We start from the raw sequence: 18,506 nt of genomic DNA on the forward strand, positions 1-18,506 counted from the left end.
GCGCCAGAGATCCTGGTTGAATTTTCTTTAATTATTCTATAGAAGCATCCATAATGACTTGTGGAACGACTTCAATAGCCCCGACAGTGCTTTAGAGTAGTTTAGAAGCATTTTATTTGCGATACAACAGGAATTAGGCAATTTTATTAGTTTTTTGTGTGTGTTAGCCACGAATTCTTTAGATGCTGGGGGTTCAGTTAAATTTTCTTGGATTCTTCAATAATAGAGTTTTTACCTACCTAGGGAACAACTCCAGTAGCCACAGCGGTGCTTTAGAAGGGTTTAGGAGAAATTAATTGGCGACGCAATAGAAATTAGGCAATTTTGCCAATTTTTCGTGTGTGTTAGCCCATGGATTTTTTAGGTGCCGAGGTCCGGGTAGAATTTTCTTGGATTATTCCATAGTAGAATCCGTAATGACATGGGGAACGACTCCAATAGCCCCGACGACACTTTAGAGGGGTTTAGGAGCATTTTATTGGCGACGAAATAGAAATTAGGCAATTTTGCCAGTTTTTTATGTGTGTTAGCCCAAGGATTTTTTAGGTGTCGGGGGTCCAGGTTGAATTTTCTTTGATTCTTCCATCGTATTGTCTGTAATAACTTGGAGAACGAATCTAGTAACCCCAGTGACACTATAGAGGGGTTTAGGAGTATTTTATTGGCGACGCAATAGGAATTAAGTGATTTTGCCAGTTTTTCGTGTATGTTAGCCCACGGATTTTTTAGGTGTCGGGCATCCGGGTGGAAATTTTTTGGATTATTCCATAGTAGCGTCTGTAACGACCTAGATAACGACTCTAGTAGCCCCGAAGACGCATTAGAGGGGTTTAAAAGTATTTTATTGGCAATGAAATAGTAATTAGGCGATTTTGCCAGTTTTTCATGTTTGTTAGCCCACTGATTTTTAAGGTGCCGGAGTTTTGGGTCAAATTTTCATGGATTCTTCAATAGTAGCATCCGTAACGACCTAGGGAACGACTCCAGTAACCCCGGCGGTGCTTTAGAGTGGTTTAGGAGCATTTTATTACCGACGAAATAGTAATTAGGCGATTTTTCCAGTTTTTCATGATTGTTAGCCCCCAGATTTTTTAGGTGTTGGGGGTCCTAGTCGAATATTTTTGGATTTTTCCATAGTAGTGTCCGTAACGACCTAGAAAATAACTCTAGTGGCCTCGTAGGTGCATTAGAGGGATTTAGGAACATTTTATTGGCGACGCAACAGGAATTAGGAAATTTTTCTAGTTTTTCGTGTTTGTTAGTCCACAAATTTTTTAGGTGCCGGGGTCCAGGTTGAATTTTCTTGGATTATTTTATAGTAGCGTCTATAACGACCTGGGGAACGACTCTAGTAGCCCCGCCAGTGCTTTAGAGTGGTTTAAGAGCATTTTATTGGCGACGCAACAGGAATTAGGCAATTTTGCCAGTTTTTTGTGTGTGTGTTAGCCTACGAATTTTTTAGGTTGCGGGGGTCCGGGTCGAATTTTCTTGGATTCTTCAATAGTAGTATCCGTAACGACCTAGGGAATGACTCCAATAACTCTGATTGTGCTTTAGAGGGGTTTAAGAGCATTTTATTGGCGACGCAATAGGAATTAGGCAATTTTGCCAATTTTTCGTATGTGTTAGCCCACGAATTTTTTAGGTGCCAGGGATATGAGTCGAATTTTTTTTGATTCTTTCGTAGTAGCATCCGCAAAGACCTGGGGAACGACTCCAGTAGCTCCGGCGGCGCTTTAGAGTAGTTTAGGAGCATTCTATTGGTGACACAATAGAAATTAGAAGATTTTGCCAGTTTTTCGTGAGTGTTAGACAATGGAATTTTTAGGTGTTAGGGATCCAGGTCAAATTTTCTTGATTCTTTCATAGTAGCGTCCGTAACAACTTTGGAATCGACTCTAGTAACCTCGGCGGCGCTTTAGAGGGGTTTTGGAGCATTTTATTGGCGACGTAATAGCAATTAATTAATTTTGCTAGTTTTTTGTGTGTGTTAGCCCATGTATTTTTTAGGCGCCGGGGGTCTAGATTGAATTTTCTTTAATTATTCTAGAGAAGCGTCTGTAATGACTTGGGGAACGACTCGAGTAGCCCCGACGATACTTTAGAGAGGTTTAGATGCATTTTATTTGCGATACAACAGGAATTAGGTAATTTTGCCATTTTTTCGTGTGTGTTAGCCCACAGATTTTTTAGGTGTCGGGGTTCCGGTCGAATTTTATTGGATTCTTCAATAGTAGCATCCGTAACGACATGGAAAATGACTCTAGTAGCCCCAGCAGCGCTTTAAAGGGGTTTAGGAGCATTTTATTGGCAATGAAATAGGAATTAGGTGATTTTGCTAGTTTTTCGTGTGTGTTAGCCCATAGATTATTTAGGTGTCGGGGGTCCGGGTCAAATGTTTTTGGATTCTTCAATAGTAGCATCCATAATGACCTTGGAAACGACTCTGGTAGCCTCGGAGGCGCATTAGAGGGGTTTAGGAGCATTTTATTAGTGACGCAACAAGAATTAGGCGATTTTGCTAGTTTTTCGTGTGTGTTAGCCCACAGATTTTTTAGGTGCCAGAGGTTTGGGTCGAATTTTCTTGGATTCTTCAATAGTAGATTCCGTAATGACCTAGGGAATGACTCCAGTAACTCCAGTGGCACTTTAGAGGGTTTAGGAGCATTTTATTGGCGATACAATAGGAATTAGGCGATTTTGCTAGTTTTTTTTGTGTGTTAGCCCACAGATTTTTTTAGGTGCCGGGGGTCCGGGTCGAATTTTCTTGGATTCTTCAAAAGTATCATCTGTAATGACTTGGGAAACGATACCAGTAGCCCCAGTAGTGCTTTAGAGGGGTTTAAGAGTATTTTATTGGCGATGCAATAGGAATTAGGCGATTTTGGGTTTAGGAGTATTTTATTAGCGATGCAATAGGAATTAGGTGAGTTTGCTAGTTTTTTATGTGTGTTCGTCCATGGATTATTTAGGTGCCGGGGGTCCGGGTCGAATCTTCTTAGATTCTCCCATAGTAGCGTCTGTAACGATCTAAGGAACAACTGTAATAGCCTCAGCTGCACTTTAGAGGGTTTAAGATCATTTTATTGGCGACGCAAAAGGAATTAGGCGATTTTGCTGATTTTTCGTGTGTGTTAGCTATATAGTTTGTAGGTGCCGAGGGTCCAGGTCGAATTTTCTTAAAATCTTCCATTATAGCGTCCATAACAATCTGGAGAATGACTTTAGTAGCCTCGAAGATGCTTTAGAGGGTTTAGGAATATTTTATTGGCGACGCAACAATAATTACTTGATTTTGCCAGTTTTTCTTTTGTGTTAGCCCACGGATAATTTTGGTAACTGGCTTCCGGTGGAATTTTCTCAAAAATTCTACAGGACCCTCTGTAGGTACCCAAAGGATCAATAAGTGTGGCCTCAGCGCGTTCATAGCATTTAGGGGCTGCACAAGCGGAATCAGGCGATATTCTGATGTTTTTCATGTGTGCTAGCCCATTGATATTTTTGATGAACTGGCTTTCGATCGATTTTTTTTGAAACCGCTATGGGACCCTCTATAGGTATCTAAGGGATCAGTACGTGCGGCCTCAACGTGATCCACGGCGCATTCATAGCATTTAGGGGTCACACAAGCAAAATCAGGCGATATTCTGATGTTTTTCGTATGTGTTAGTCAATGAATATTTTTCGGTGGAAGTGTCCCATGTGGCAGACAGGATGAGAGAAGCGAGATTGAGATGGTTTGGGCATGTGCAGAGGAGGTGTGTCGATGCCCAGTAAGGATGTGCGAGCGGTTGGTTGTAGGGGTTACGTAGAGGGGTAGGGGTAGACCTAAAAAGTATTGGGGGAGGTGATTAGACATTATATGACGCTGCTTCGTATCACCGAGGACATGACCTTAAATAGACAGGTGTGGATGTCGCGTATTAGGATAAAAGGCTATTAGGATAGGAAGGTTTTAGGTTGGCCATAGGACTAGTCGTGCCTTTATGGTTGTGTTGTTGTTGTTCGATTACCACATGATTTTGCTACTATTATTGTTTGTATGGTGTAGTATTTACTTTACTCTTCGTGTTAGGTGTTATGTTATATCTATTGTTTTGTCTCGCTTGGAGCTGATATATTTGAGCCGATGGTCTTTCAGAAACACTCTCTACCTCCATGAGGTAGTAGTAAGGTCTGCGAACACTTTACCCTCTCCAAACCTCACTGGTGAAATTTCATTGGGTATGTTGTTGTTGTTGTTGTTTCATATTTGTTAGTCAATAAATTATATGATGATACAATTTTTGAATACTTTTTTTTTCTATCTCTACCCACTCTTTATAATGACATGGCAAATCCACACACTTTTTTATTTAAAAATAGTCATTCACATACCAACTGTAGCACACTCATGCCATAACAATAATAATAACAACAATAATAATAATAATAATAATAATTTGTTTTTTTCATTATTTGCGTAACAAGCTGCAGCCACGTAATATGGGTGGTGGAAATAAATATGGGCCAGATAAATAATGGAATTATTGGGAAATCAGGCAATATTGGCGGAGTCATTCATTCGTTGTTGCTCGTTAGACATCTTCACCTGTAAAGCTATCCTTTCCATACGATTAGTTTCTCCACCTGCAGGACCTGTCACGATGAGTTCTGCCGTGGCATCGTTCACGGCCAATCATCATATTATGCTGCCTTCCTGCGCCGATGCGGTTCGGCTTTCAGGGGCGAATAGCTCCGACGGACGGAGAGTTAAGTTAAGACTAACTCTTCCTCGAGCGGCTCTGGTGGAGGCGAGGCCTCAACAAGTACCACCAACCAGAGATGTAGCGGGGAACAGTAATGTTACTGGGCGAACCCTTCAAGCTGGTTCATCTAGCAGAGATCGAGCCGACGATATGCAATCTGAAGCCAGAGCTATGACACGTGCTGCGGATGCTTCTGTATATAGCCCTGAGTTCTTAGCCAACAAGTATGGCTCTCGCCCAATTAAGGTAAACACTAAATAACGAACTTAAATTGATTTCACTTCAGACCAGAAATTTAGATGCAAGTCCAATTTGTTTGATTGCTTCTTCGTAGGTACTGGGCAGAGCTCTTCAAATATTCAATGGACTTGGTTCATTCGCACTAAAAGTGTGGCTTGACCGGTTGAACGGGGAGCTTGATCGGAAAATGAGATTGCGTGCCATTGAGCTTAGGCAGACTTTCACCAGATTGGGGCCTACATTTGTTAAAATCGGCCAGGGTTTATCCACCAGGCCTGATTTATGCCCACCCGAGTACCTTGAGGAGCTGTCGGAGCTGCAGGTATTTTCTACCTGCCTTCTTCCTTCCTGTATAGTGAATGCTGTGTCCGAATATTTTCCTTGTGGAATTCCGTGAATTTCCATTACAAACATTATTTTGGCTTTAGTTAGTATAGTTCACTGTATGCTGGGAAATGGGTGGACTAGGTTGGTTTTGGATGGGTTATGAATGGGCTGAGCAAAAATGGGTTAAATAATGAAAAAATTACCTAAATACACAACTTGTTTTTATTATATTTTTTGAAATTTCCTATCATTTGAAAAAATTAGTAAAATCCCTACTCTCTCATATTCTCGAATACATCACTTTACATGATGTATTGGTTGGATTATGTGATGTATCGGTCGGATAGATACATCACTTTACGCGATGTATTGGTTTGATACATCACTTTTTGTTTGATGCATCACTTACGCGATGTATCGATATGTACGTGATATATCAGGACGTTGAATGTTGTATTCGAAATCGAGACGTGATGTATCGTAACGTTTTAGGATGTATTCGGATTCCATCAAATTTAAAGGATTTTTGTAAATTGAAAAAGAGTAGTGATAGAATGTAATTAATAGGGATAGAATGTAATTAGCTCCTTACATTATGGGATTCCTAAATTTTTTACTTAAATAAAAGGACTAATTTCAAATATATACAATAAAGTAATTGATTTACAACAAATATAGCATTGTTTTATTTACATAAAAAATAGCCAAAAATCATACGAAGTATACACTGACTATACATTATAGCTTGCCAAAACTCATAGAAAATATACACTAACTATACAATATAGTTTACCTATACATGAGCTATACACTAACTATAGATTATGATACAATCAAAAAGTTGAATATAATTTAACTATATATAAAGTATACATTGACTATACATGAAATATACATTGACTTATTCAATCTCGATCAACTCAAAATTATTTCTAAACATCCCAAATTAGATATGAAATCCTCTTGATGTTTTGAGTCATTTAATATATAATTCGCTCGAAATGATTCATGCTTGCGATACGCATTTTTTTTTAATAAAAAAAGAGAAGAAGAAGTCGAAGAAGAAGCATCAGCGAAGAAGAAGCATCAGCATCAACAAGAAGAACCAAAAGAAGCGAGAAGAAGAAGATAAGATGGACCAAATTTTGTTATGCAAAAGAGCTAAAGTTTGTCTAATTTGCCCATTCCTCATAATAAATGACTTATTTTTTTTAAGTGGGTTATTTTTTGTGTAAGAAATGTAACCTAATGGACATTTTGTCTTATTCGCCCTAAATAATACCCAACCGGCCCATATTTAATGTGAACTGAAATCTGCTAGATTGATGGAAGTGCCAAACCACATTTTCTTGTAATATTTCGCAAAAACCATTTCGTGCATTAGAATCCATGTTTTTCTTTTATATTTAACTATGAAACAATGTTGTTTAAGACTACCAGCAAATCTAAGAGGCAAGCATTTACTTGACTTAAAATTTTGTAAATTTGCCGAGGTTTTTTTGGAAACAACCTCTCTACCTCCACGAGGTAGAGGTATGGTCTGCATACATTCTATCCTCTCCAAACCAACTTATGGGATTTCACTAGGTATCTTGTGTAAAATTTTGTAAATTTGGGGTAAGAAAACTTTAATAGGTAAGAATAGACCCCCCTCCCACCAGCCCCATGGCTACTGTCTTACAAGAAATCAAGATTTCAGTTCCATTATAGCCTTTCCAACGCAAGTAAAAATTGACTCAAGCTTGCAAGAAAATTTAACTAACCTTCGTACTCAGTGTAATTCCACAGGTGGATCTGGGAGTGTGGTGTGTATGCAACCTTATCCATACCGTAAGAAGGTAGAGAGGTTGTTTCTGATGGACCCTCGATTCAAGTAAATTACCCTTAAAATCAAGTATCTAAAATAAATAGAGTCACGAAGAAGCCATTCAACCTTTACAATAACTGTAGTACTAAAATAAATTAATTTATCAATCTTCACATACACCTAAAGTAGCATTCCCTCTAAATCGTACAAGCTAAGAACTAACAAAGAAACTACAAAACTATAACCTAAGATATTCTTCTATCGCACGGTAAAAACCTTGTACATAGTTAGTTAGCAACAAACGAAAACCATGAGAATACACACAATCAAGCACCATCCCCTTTCTTGATTCTGGCTCTTCGGTTGTTAAGATTTAAGACAACATAAACACATCACTTGATTCCTTGTTTTTTACTCCTCCCGCATGAAAGATACTATATAAGTTGCAATTTCCCATAACAATAGTTTGTTCTCGGAATAAAAATCAATAATACCAAACTTGTCATGTTGTTATGCTGAAGCAGACAACTTAAATCAGTAAATGATCTAATAGGACACCTCAATGTGAAGGAGCACATGATGGAAAGTCAACACTCTCTTTTAAAAAAACCAATTCAAATCTAGATAATAAGTTGTTAGGCACCAGTGTTATCAAAGGCGAAAAGCGCAAAAAAGCTTTAAGGTCGATTGGGGCTTTAAGCGCAGAGCGCAAATAAAAGTGTGGGCTTGAAAAAAGGCGCAAAGGGAGAAAAATATACAAATATATATGTTTAGTCCAACACCAATAATTATAAACATGAATGACAAATATATGACCAAAGAAATTGGGAAAAAGGTATGATAAAGTGAAATATCAATTGTTTAGTGTCACTTCTTCAAAAGAGGCTCATTGGCAAAGAAAAGTTTGCCTTAGAACCTTGATGACCACACTAAAGAGCACATAAAGCGAGGCGAAGTGCTAAACACGTTTTGAGCCTCGCTTCAGGGTTTAAGCACGCTTAAAGCGCACCTTTGACAACACTATTAGGCACATATAACCATTAGATGCTATTGAAGTCCACATGTACGATATCAAGCAAACTCTATATGGCATCACTGCAAGCTCATTTTTCCAACATTCTTTTTCTCTTGCGTACATCATCAAGATATTGACTTAGCTGTATTTCTTGATATGGTCTTTATAGTTGGATTTAGAAACAAATGGATGCATCTATTTCCTTGATGCTCTATAAAGCTAAAAGGATAATTATGCCTAAACACGACTATGGACAGTTTCTCAGAGTATGTATTTCAGATCAATTGGTTCAGACGGATGCTCATTTGTACAACAACAACAAATACCTAGTGTAATTCCACACGTGAGGTCTAGTGAGGGTTCGTACACAGACCTTACCCCTACCTTGTGGAGGTACAAAAGTTGTTTCCAAAAGACCTTCGACTCAAGTAATGCATATGAAAGCAGTAGAAAAATAATTCAAAAGTAAATCAGACAACCGACACTCATTTGTGTTTTTGGAATATGAGTATGACGCTTCATAGTTGATGTTTCATCCTTAGAGTCTGCCACAAAAAATTATCCAAAAAAATTAAAATAAAATGAAATTCGTGCACTCAACTCTTAACGACAACCTTCTGTATTTATTACAAGGTACTTTCATAAAAGCACCCCAAATGACAAATGTTTGCCTTTTTGTTGGTTTCCTAGGAGTCAGGGGCGGACCCATGTTGAGTGGGATGGGTGCTCGAGCACCAACTAACCCCGACGCAGAACATGTATATTTATACAAATATTTGTGAATATTAGTATAAAAGAATGTGTGAGCACCCAGAGATACAAAAGATGGTAGGTGCTTTGGTCGGGATGTTGATTTTTGAGTGCTGAAGCAAAAGATCAGTGGTTCGATTCTCCCTATCAACACATTTATTCCTTCTCTTCTTTTGAAATGCTTATTCTGACTTTCTTCTTTTCCTCCTCTGGTGACAGTTTTTTCTTTCACTTTTCCTTTTTCCTTTCCTTAATCATAGTGGCAAAACATGAATAAAAAATAACCATCCAAGATGAACCACCAGCTTTAGTTTTCAACTCAAATGATTTATTTTGAGGTAACTTGCTAACATAGTTTTTTGTTGTTGAATTGAGGATGTTGTTCTGTAAAGAGATGGAAATTTAGTACTATGTGGTGCTTCTATTAAGGAAGTTTTTCTAGATTTTATAGGATTTATATTTTCAAAATTGGATTTAAGAAATTGGGAATTTTTGCGAACTACATATCCTCTTATCTAAGATCTCCTCGACAAAATTGAAGTTATGTCATACATAAATATATATATATAGTTATCTAGTTTGTTACATAAAATTGGCACAACTGTAAATAATGATAATTCATCATTTTAAAATAATATAAAAGTTATAAGAGAATGATTCTAAATAGAATGATATATTTTTTTGTGATGGCAATATTAACCATAGTTCGCTAGTAAATTTGTTTCTTACCGTCAAGTTTCATAATATGAACTTCTGGTCTATGGTCAGTTCAACTAACAATATACACTTATGGCAGTTGAGCACCCACGACTTTAAAATCCTGAATCCGCCAGTGCTAGTAGTGGAAGAACCTATATCACAATAATCCGCAACAACCTCCATAGACATCTCTAGCTAAAACAAGAATCATATGACAAAATTCTTTATTTTAAAAATAAGGGCCCTTTAGACCAAATCTCATAATAATTACTCCTACATTTCCTCTATTATTCTCAAATAAAATTGTGTAATCTACTCCGTAAGTATTTTCTTGAACATCCTCCATTGAAAAGGAAAGAAGAGACCATTCATTTCACATTCTTTAACTGCGAAACAGCCTTGTGAATTTTCATCCTAGCAATAGCACCATTTTACATTCCAATGTTGACACACGGACATCTGGATGTGGGAAAATCTAATCAAGTGAGGATTCCAAACTTAACTTGAAAGTAAATAATACAATTCCAAAAAAACTCTCTAAGCAAGAGTTATCGCGGGAAACAAGAAGAATGTTCAAGACGTTTTTTTAAACTGGTAACTTTGTATTCTACAGCATTAAGGTTATGTTGGCCACCTCCAAAAATTTACACTTGACTGAAATTAATTACAAAGAACCTCTAAAGTCCACTAGCTGAATTTCCTCCTCTATATCTTGTTCTTACACCAAAAACCTGCTTTTGTATTGTACTTTCTCTGCCTTCAATTTTTTTTTCATTTCTTTCCTTCCAAATGTTCCACCAAATCCAAGCAGGTACTATTTTTCACCATATCTTTTAACTTTTGCTTCCCCCTTCTAATCCAGACGCTTAGAAGGTGTGCAGTATGTTCTATTTCAAAAAAAAAAAGGTGTGCAGTATGTTCAGGCATAGACCTGTTTACTTTGTCCAGATTAATGAATAAAGCCCACACTTGTGTTGTTACTCTATTATATGAAAGGTTGATATTTCCTGTAAAGAGTCAGATATACTTTAAGTGGCAAGTGCCTTTCATGCTTCATTGAACCAATAAATAAGTTATACTTCCTCATCATTTGGTTGCTCTATTATATGAAAGGTTGAAATGCACCCATGTAGTTCATGTTTGTATAGAAGATTGAATATCTTTTGAAAAGAACCATATTTTGTAAGTTTCTCCTTTTTTGGTATATGTTGCATCCAAACGCACACTCAAATGTACGCGGTCGTACAAGTAATATAGGATTTTTAAGTCCAAATATCGTACCCACAGAGATTTGGAAGATCGATTATCTACTTCAAATTAGTATTTTGCTATTCGAGAGATAAATAGTTGAGGTTTTGTTGTTATGCTATGAATATCTAAAAAAAATGTAAAATGTTGGTTGTTATCAAATTGGAGAAATGGCCATGGTCTTGGCTTTAATAATCCGGTTGAATTTTCATATCGTCACACTTATTCGTTTTCCTGAGTTACTAGTTATATGTTGACATCGCTTGTGAGCTTCTTCCAACAATTCTAAGATTACTCAACTATTCCTAACATCTATATTTCTGTGGTCTTCGGTCAATAGTGAAGTGCTGGTAAGATTCATATGCATCAACTAAGCAAGGCTAAAGGGTATATCTCTATCCCAGTAGCGAATCGTTCCCCTTTCCCTGTAAGGTTCACAAACAAGCCCCACTTCTTATTACGCTTACAAATTTCCTTTTTTCAAGTTTTTGTGTCAATTTCATCAAATAATCAAATAATTAGAATAAGTAATAATTCACAAATGGAAAACTTAAATAAATATAATCGGTAATCAAACACAAACCATCATGTGTTTGCCAAAACCCTAGAACTAAAGTGTTTAGCTACTCATAATTCTCGTATGGAGAAGAGAATTCGTGAATTTACACATAAATAAAGAAAAGAAAAGAAATTGTCGTTCTTGAGTCTTGCCCTAGCTTTCCCTTCTCAAAATCAGAATGATGGTGTAAAAACGTGAAAGGGACCTATTTATAGACCCTAGGAGGCCTTGGACTTTTAAAAACCCAATCCAAAACGGACTTCTAAAAAAGACTAATTTATTTTTATGACGGGTTCTGTATTCTTTTTTTAATTTTATATAAGTATTTTCTATATAATCATAAGAGCCACAGGCTCGCGTTGCTCTTGCTTTGCAAGTCTGTGGCGCAAAAGTCAAAACCTGAATCCGAAATCAGGCTTTTCTTGCGCCACTGCTTGCTTTGCAAAGCCATAACAAAAACAGGGTGCCTTGTGACACATCTTGCAAAGCAAGATGTGGTGCACAGGGCAAAAAATTGGCCATTTTCTGCTTCTTTTGCGATGCTTTGTGATGTTGATTCTTTCTGATCGTTTTGAATCCTTTTTGCTTCTTTTTCTCTTGTTTAGGCTCCAATTCCCTCAAGACACTCCTGCATATCAACACTCAAAGACACGATAAAAATACTAAATCTGAGGCAAAGAATATACACATTTTCTCCCAAAAATCAGTAAACCACTTGTATACGGCCAAGTTGGCCTTGTTAATGGAATCTTTTATTTTATTGAGAAACAAAATGGAAGGTGGAAATACACTAGGTTAATCACTATTTATCATTTACCTTACTTTGTCTTTGTATCTCGGGTTCATTGACTTTCTACTGAAAACCTTGAGATATAACTTGTTATCAGCTTATAATGTTTCTGACTGAAATACAACCTTTGATTGCACAAATAAACTTGACCTTTTTAACTACTGAGCAGGATGCTTTGCCAACATTTCCAGATGCACAAGCATTTTCATGCATTGAGAGAGAGTTGGGTCGTCCGCTTGATACCATCTACTCATCTATATCTGCATCGCCTATTGCTGCAGCCAGTCTTGGTCAAGTTTATAAAGCTCAACTTAAGTACTCGGGCCAGGTCGTTGCTGTGAAGGTGCAACGGCCAGGTATTGAAGAGGCAATAGGATTAGACTTCTACCTAATAAGGGGAGTAGGCATCCTGATTAATAAATATGTTGACATAATTTCAAGCGACATTGTTGCTCTTATTGATGAATTTGCTCGCAGAGTTTATCAAGAGCTCAACTATGTGCAGGTTAGTTTTTGAAACATTCTCTTAGATAATTCTTTAAATGGAAGCATATTGGATGATTTAACTTTATATATATGGAGACAAGGTAGTGTAGAAGAAGAAGAGCTGCAGAGTTGATAAACTTGTACAACATTCCTCTGGGTTTGAATGTTAATTTTGACAGGTTAATGCAGGAAGGGCAGAATGCACGGAGATTTAAAAAGTTGTACGCTGACAAAGAAGATGTTCTCGTTCCCGATATTTTTTGGGACTACACAAGTGGGAAGGTATTAACAATGGAGTGGGTTGAAGGTGTCAAGTTGAACGAGCAAGAAGCTATTGAGAGGCAAGGGCTAAAGGTTTTGGATCTGGTAAATACGGGCATCCAATGCAGTCTCAGACAGCTGCTTGAGTACGGTTATTTTCATGCTGATCCTCATCCTGGGAACCTTTTGGCAACACCTGAGGGGAAGCTTGCTTTTCTTGATTTTGGGATGATGAGTGAAACTCCTGAAGAAGCAAGATTTGCTATTATTGGCCATGTTGTGCACATGGTCAATCGGGATTATGAAGCGATGGCTCGTGACTACTATGCTTTAGACTTTTTGTCTCCCGATGTGGATGTTTCTCCAATTGTACCAGCATTGCGAGACTTCTTCGATGATGCACTTAATTCAACAGTGAGTGAGCTAAACTTCAAAACACTTGTAGATGGTCTGGGTGCTGTGTTATATCAATATCCCTTTAATGGTGAGTTGCTAGTCTTGCAATCAAATGTATGCTGATCAATATTCAAAATGCTTAACGGAAAATTTCTTTAGATTTTCTTGCCTTCCCATAAATTTTTAACAAGATATTGTTACAAATAATAAGTCAAGTCAATTTTTGTATCATGCCTGACATTGCTGCTTTGGCTGTTTGAAATTCGTGCAGTTCCGGCTTATTACGCTTTGATTTTGAGATCTCTCACTGTTTTAGAAGGTTTAGCATTATATGCTGATCCCAAGTTTAAAGTACTGGCTGCTTCATATCCATATTTTGCTAAAAGGCTTCTTACAGATCCTAATCCATATCTGAGAGATGCTCTTATTGAGTTACTTTTCAAGGATGGGAAATTCAGGCAGGCATCACTTTTCCCTTTTTTTACTCCTTAACTAAACTTAGTTCATTCTTCTGATGCGCTGCTAACAATGTGAAGCTCTTACTCTTGGTTACTACAGGTGGAGTAGACTTGAAAACTTACTTGTCCAGGGAAAGAAAGACAGAGACTTTTCTGCAAAAGATGCGTTGCAACCTGTCCTGAAGTTGTTGTTGGGTCCAGATGGTAAAGAATTAAGGGATTTGGTTATTAAAGAGGCAATCCGTGTCAGTGAAGCTGTTATTCTGGGTTCAGCTATTGAATCATTTAATTCTGTTCCTGGTCCCATGAAGACTTTTTTCAATGGAAATGCAAGTAGCCCCTTTACAATAAGTGCTGCTGAGCAACAGAGCTTAATGGAACTTAGAGCACGGGTGATCAAGATATGGGGACTATTGCGATCCTCGGAGAATTTTGATCCGAATCTTTTGCAACCAATTTTGCAGGTTAGAAGCACTCTCTTTCCATGGAATGTAATTTTGATAGTTGGATTCAAGTGGTTCATGCGTTCTTGGCTGAAAGATGCAAGATGGTTTCACACATATATTAATATATATACCCACTAGTGAACTTACTATGCAAAGCACGGTATATTACTATATATAAAATTCACAAAGAAAGACATGAAGTATATGTAAAATCTTCGCATCAAACATCTTCTGTTAAAAAATAAGTAAGAAAGTAAACATGGAAAAAAAAAAGAAGCAAAAACTTGACTCAAGTTGCTGAATTGCATTTCGGTTATGTATTTAGTTGTCTTTTTCCCTTTATTGTGTTAGATGTAGAGGAATAACTTGAAGGTGTATAGAATAGTATAATTAAAATAGAATATTTTAAGTAATTCCTAATGCTATAGAACTCAAAGATAAAAGAAAATTCAAATTTTGATGTGAATATCTAAAATTTGCATCGGACGCCTTGTTGAGAAATTCTCATCTTAAGTAGAATATATTTTTTTCCTCACAATTTGTATAGAAGTGTATGAGACAGATATATACATTTTGATTAAAAGTCTTTTTATAGAAACATTATATTAACAAAGTGATGAGAAAGCATTTTCTTTTTCTTCTAATTGAACCTTATTTACCATAAGAAATTAAAAATGAGGAATAACAAATAAATGATTAATTACCTTCCATCAGTTTATTGAGCCTCATAAGTTATTTTCTCGAGTTTGTTCATCAATTAATCACCCTCCTATCATTGTTCATCATTGTTTATTTTCTCTTTATTATGATCATGATCCCGATACTTGATGAACTTTAAATTGGTATCAACATCATAAAGGTAAACAATGGATATTAGGTGAAGGCCTTAAAGATTTTCTCTTTATTATGATCATGATCGCGATACTGTTTCGTATCCTTTTCATGTGGTATAAAACACATAAGGAAAATATCACTTCATATGACCTTCCTTCTAAGCTCATGTGACTTGAAGTTAGTCAGAAAGTCCAAAACCACTCAACTTCACAAATGCACCTTTTGAATCCACAAAATATACTTCTTCAGGAAATCACACACAAGGAATTTATTGAAATAAGCCTAAGTAACAATCAATATATCCAAAAAAAACAGGAAATAGAAGTGTATTCTTATGATATATTATTGGGCGTACTAAATTTCAAAATTGTTTGCAGCAAGAAAGCTAAGTAATAATTCATTCAATGCCCCTGAGAGTTCCTCGAGAGTATGAAAGATGTTTCTAATAGAGTATGAAAGTGATTTTGCAGAAATTTACTTCACAACAAATAATCTTTACATTCATAATTGGGGGTAAATACAGGCATCTGTGAATACCTTGATTTGTCGGGTGAATTAGACCGACTAGCATCTTCTTCTTGTTCTTGCTTTGAAGAGATTAGAAAATACTACTCCCTCCTTGTTGTGCTTTTCTTTTTGGTCTGTCCAAAAAGAGTCTCTCATTTTATATTTAGTAAGTTTTCAATTTCAAGATTCTACTACCTAGCAAGTTTAATACCACATGAATCAAAAGTCTCCCCATGTTTCTTAAACTCCGGGTGCCCAGTCAAACTAAGTGGGCATTCGGGCATTGATATTTTATACTTTTTTTCCATAATTGAATTCCGGAAATCATGTTTGGCCATAAAAATTTGAAAAAAATCCCAAAATGCAACTTCATGGCCAAACACAACTTCAATTTTCAAATTCCATTTCTCACTTTTAAAATAAAAATCTACTCTCTTTTTTCAAATACTCACAATTTTTATAACCAAACTGTAAACTGTAATTTTGGGTGCTAACAAAATACAAAGAGAAAGCAATTCATCCAAGTTTAAGAGTTTAAAATCAAGTCTACCTCAAATAATAAGCTTTAAAATGCTCTGAAAACAACGCAAACAATTATGTATAACTCAGACGATATTCATTGAAAATCAATGCGGGGAAAAAGAAATATCGTAAAATTACAAGAGAGGAAAAAGAAAAAGGGATGCATACAATTTGATTCTGTTCGCTGTTGCAAGATAAGTGAGTGGTGGGTGCTGTTTGGCAATGCATGGCGTTTATTCCTGGAAATGGACCTTTCAAAGAACAGGAAGAAGATGCTAATGGGTCTAAGATTTTATTGCAGTGGTGGAAAAAAGAGAGAGGGTGACTGTGGATGCAAACTGGTAACGTAATAAGGAGAGACCAAAGACGGGGAAAAGGTGTTTAAACTACTAGAATGCCGAAACGGCGTTTTATGCTTTCGGGGAAAAGGTGTTTAAACTAATGGAATGCTGAAACGGTATTTTATGCTTTGGGCATCTTTTTATATATTTATTGGAATTTGCTTTAAAATACAATAAAAGATAAATGTAATTTATGTGCTTAGGATACGCCACATCACCGGACATAAGATTTTCTTTTATATATATATATAAGATAAAGATTAGATAGTTATACATAGATATGTGTGTGAATCTTTTGTTTTGAAATGCACTTGCCCATTGTTCTTCATTTAGTGTGGGTGGCGGGGGAGGGTGGGAAAAGGCTTTGTTGATAAATCATGATGCTTACCAGCGTTATATACTATAGTAATTGCACTGCTGTGTTATTCAGCATTTGATGTTTTCACCATTTTCAAGTTTCTAAGTTGGTGTTCGGTCAGACCACTGAAAACTGTTTTTTTTTAAAAGTTCCAAAATTTCACGAAAAATGTGTTCCAACCAAACTCCACTGAAGAAGGGTTTTTTTTGTTTCTGAAGATAGAGTATGTGCTTGTTGCTAATTGTTTAACCATATTGAGCAGGTACTTCAAGAACCAGAAGCACGCAGTATTGGAGGGCGTGTAGTTGGTGGAATATCTCAACGTCTTGCAGCGCGCTTACTGCAACAAGTTCTTCGTGCTCCTGAAACAACTGCTTCTGCTGCATAATTGTTGTCTTGAACTTTAATATAATGTAACTGACCCATAAACATATTTTAACCGGTCAAAGGAAGGTCAGAATATAAATCACATCAGATGCAGCAATCAATATTTCAAGGCAATTGACTTTTAATTTCCTAAGTTGGTTTATGTTAAATTGAAATGTGCTCGAGTGGCAGACCAGCAAGGAAGATGTCTAGCACTCAGACTAACAGGAGGCGTAATAGTTATAGCGGAATATGTTTATTAGATTCTTGCAACTATACAGACACACGGGCAAATGAGAAGTGACAAAGCCAGACAATAATAAAAAATGGAAGCAATCTAAATTTTTGTTGTAAAATTAAGCTTAGAACAATATAACTATAAAGAGAAGAACACGAGATAAGTAGATGAAAGAGACAGAGAGAAAATCTTAACAGTTACATCGTCGAGAGAAAAAAAAGGCAATTACTTCACTTTACTCGAGCTAATCAGGCTTGATGCCGGGAATAGAAGAAGATCTGATTCACCAATAGGCGAAGAAGCAATATATATTTCAAATATCTACTATTATCTTTTCACCTCATTCAGTCTTGATGGCAGATAGTTCAATGTACGCAATCAACCTCCTTTACTTGATCGTCAAGAAGAGTTAGTAGCGCTTCGGATTGATCACGGGGGACAACTTCTCTTGATCACTTCACCCTTGCTAGAGCTTTTCTTCTATTCAAGAGTGTTAAAGTCACTTATAATAATGAATGACAATCCTATTTAAATTGAGAAATCATTCAAAAGACACTATGTTAAATGTCCAAATTAATGGATACATTCTTATCTAAAATGGTTCATAGAACGTAGGGACTATGTATACATGAATGTAAGAAGTTTATGTGTTAACTAAATGGACAATCCACACATTCAATGAATTTATAACAATTTTTACTTTGTTTGCTAAAAATTAATTTGAGTCTCTCTACTTATTCACCTAGAAGCAATGAAAATGTAAAGAGAAAATATAAAACCCCGGGGTGTATTTGTTATAAAGAAAAATATTTTTCGATCTTTTCATATTTGGTTATTTAAAAATATATATTTTTATTAAAAAAAAGATTCTTTAAAAATCAAGAAAATAATTTTCCAAACATGAGTAGGAAAAAGAAGTTACTAATAAGTACTAACATTTAGAGACACTAGCTTATGAGAGTGTCTAACAAATTTAAAAATAAGTTAAAATTGATTTAAAATAAGTTATAAATCAAAAGTAGGACTCTTTCTACTTTTTATTTTTTAACGTATAAGTCATTTAAGTTTAATTTTTAATTTTTTAATTTAAAAGCTACTTTTTTCAGCCAA

General features: G+C 36.2%; 1 protein-coding gene across 1 annotated transcript; it reads left to right on the forward strand.

Moving 5' to 3' along the window:
- Positions 1-4,490: 4,490 nt before the first annotated feature.
- Positions 4,491-17,304, forward strand: LOC129902418 (protein ACTIVITY OF BC1 COMPLEX KINASE 3, chloroplastic). The gene is made up of 7 exons (XM_055977652.1): positions 4,491-4,994; positions 5,083-5,310; positions 12,353-12,688; positions 12,859-13,414; positions 13,598-13,784; positions 13,885-14,248; positions 17,055-17,304. The coding sequence occupies exons 1-7, from the start codon at positions 4,521-4,523 to the stop codon at positions 17,178-17,180; spliced, it is 2,271 nt and encodes a 756-aa protein (XP_055833627.1). The 5' UTR covers positions 4,491-4,520; the 3' UTR covers positions 17,181-17,304.
- Positions 17,305-18,506: the final 1,202 nt, after the last annotated feature.

Source organism: Solanum dulcamara, chromosome 9 (assembly GCF_947179165.1).
Source record: "Solanum dulcamara chromosome 9, daSolDulc1.2, whole genome shotgun sequence".
Classification (NCBI taxonomy): Eukaryota; Viridiplantae; Streptophyta; class Magnoliopsida; order Solanales; family Solanaceae; genus Solanum; species Solanum dulcamara.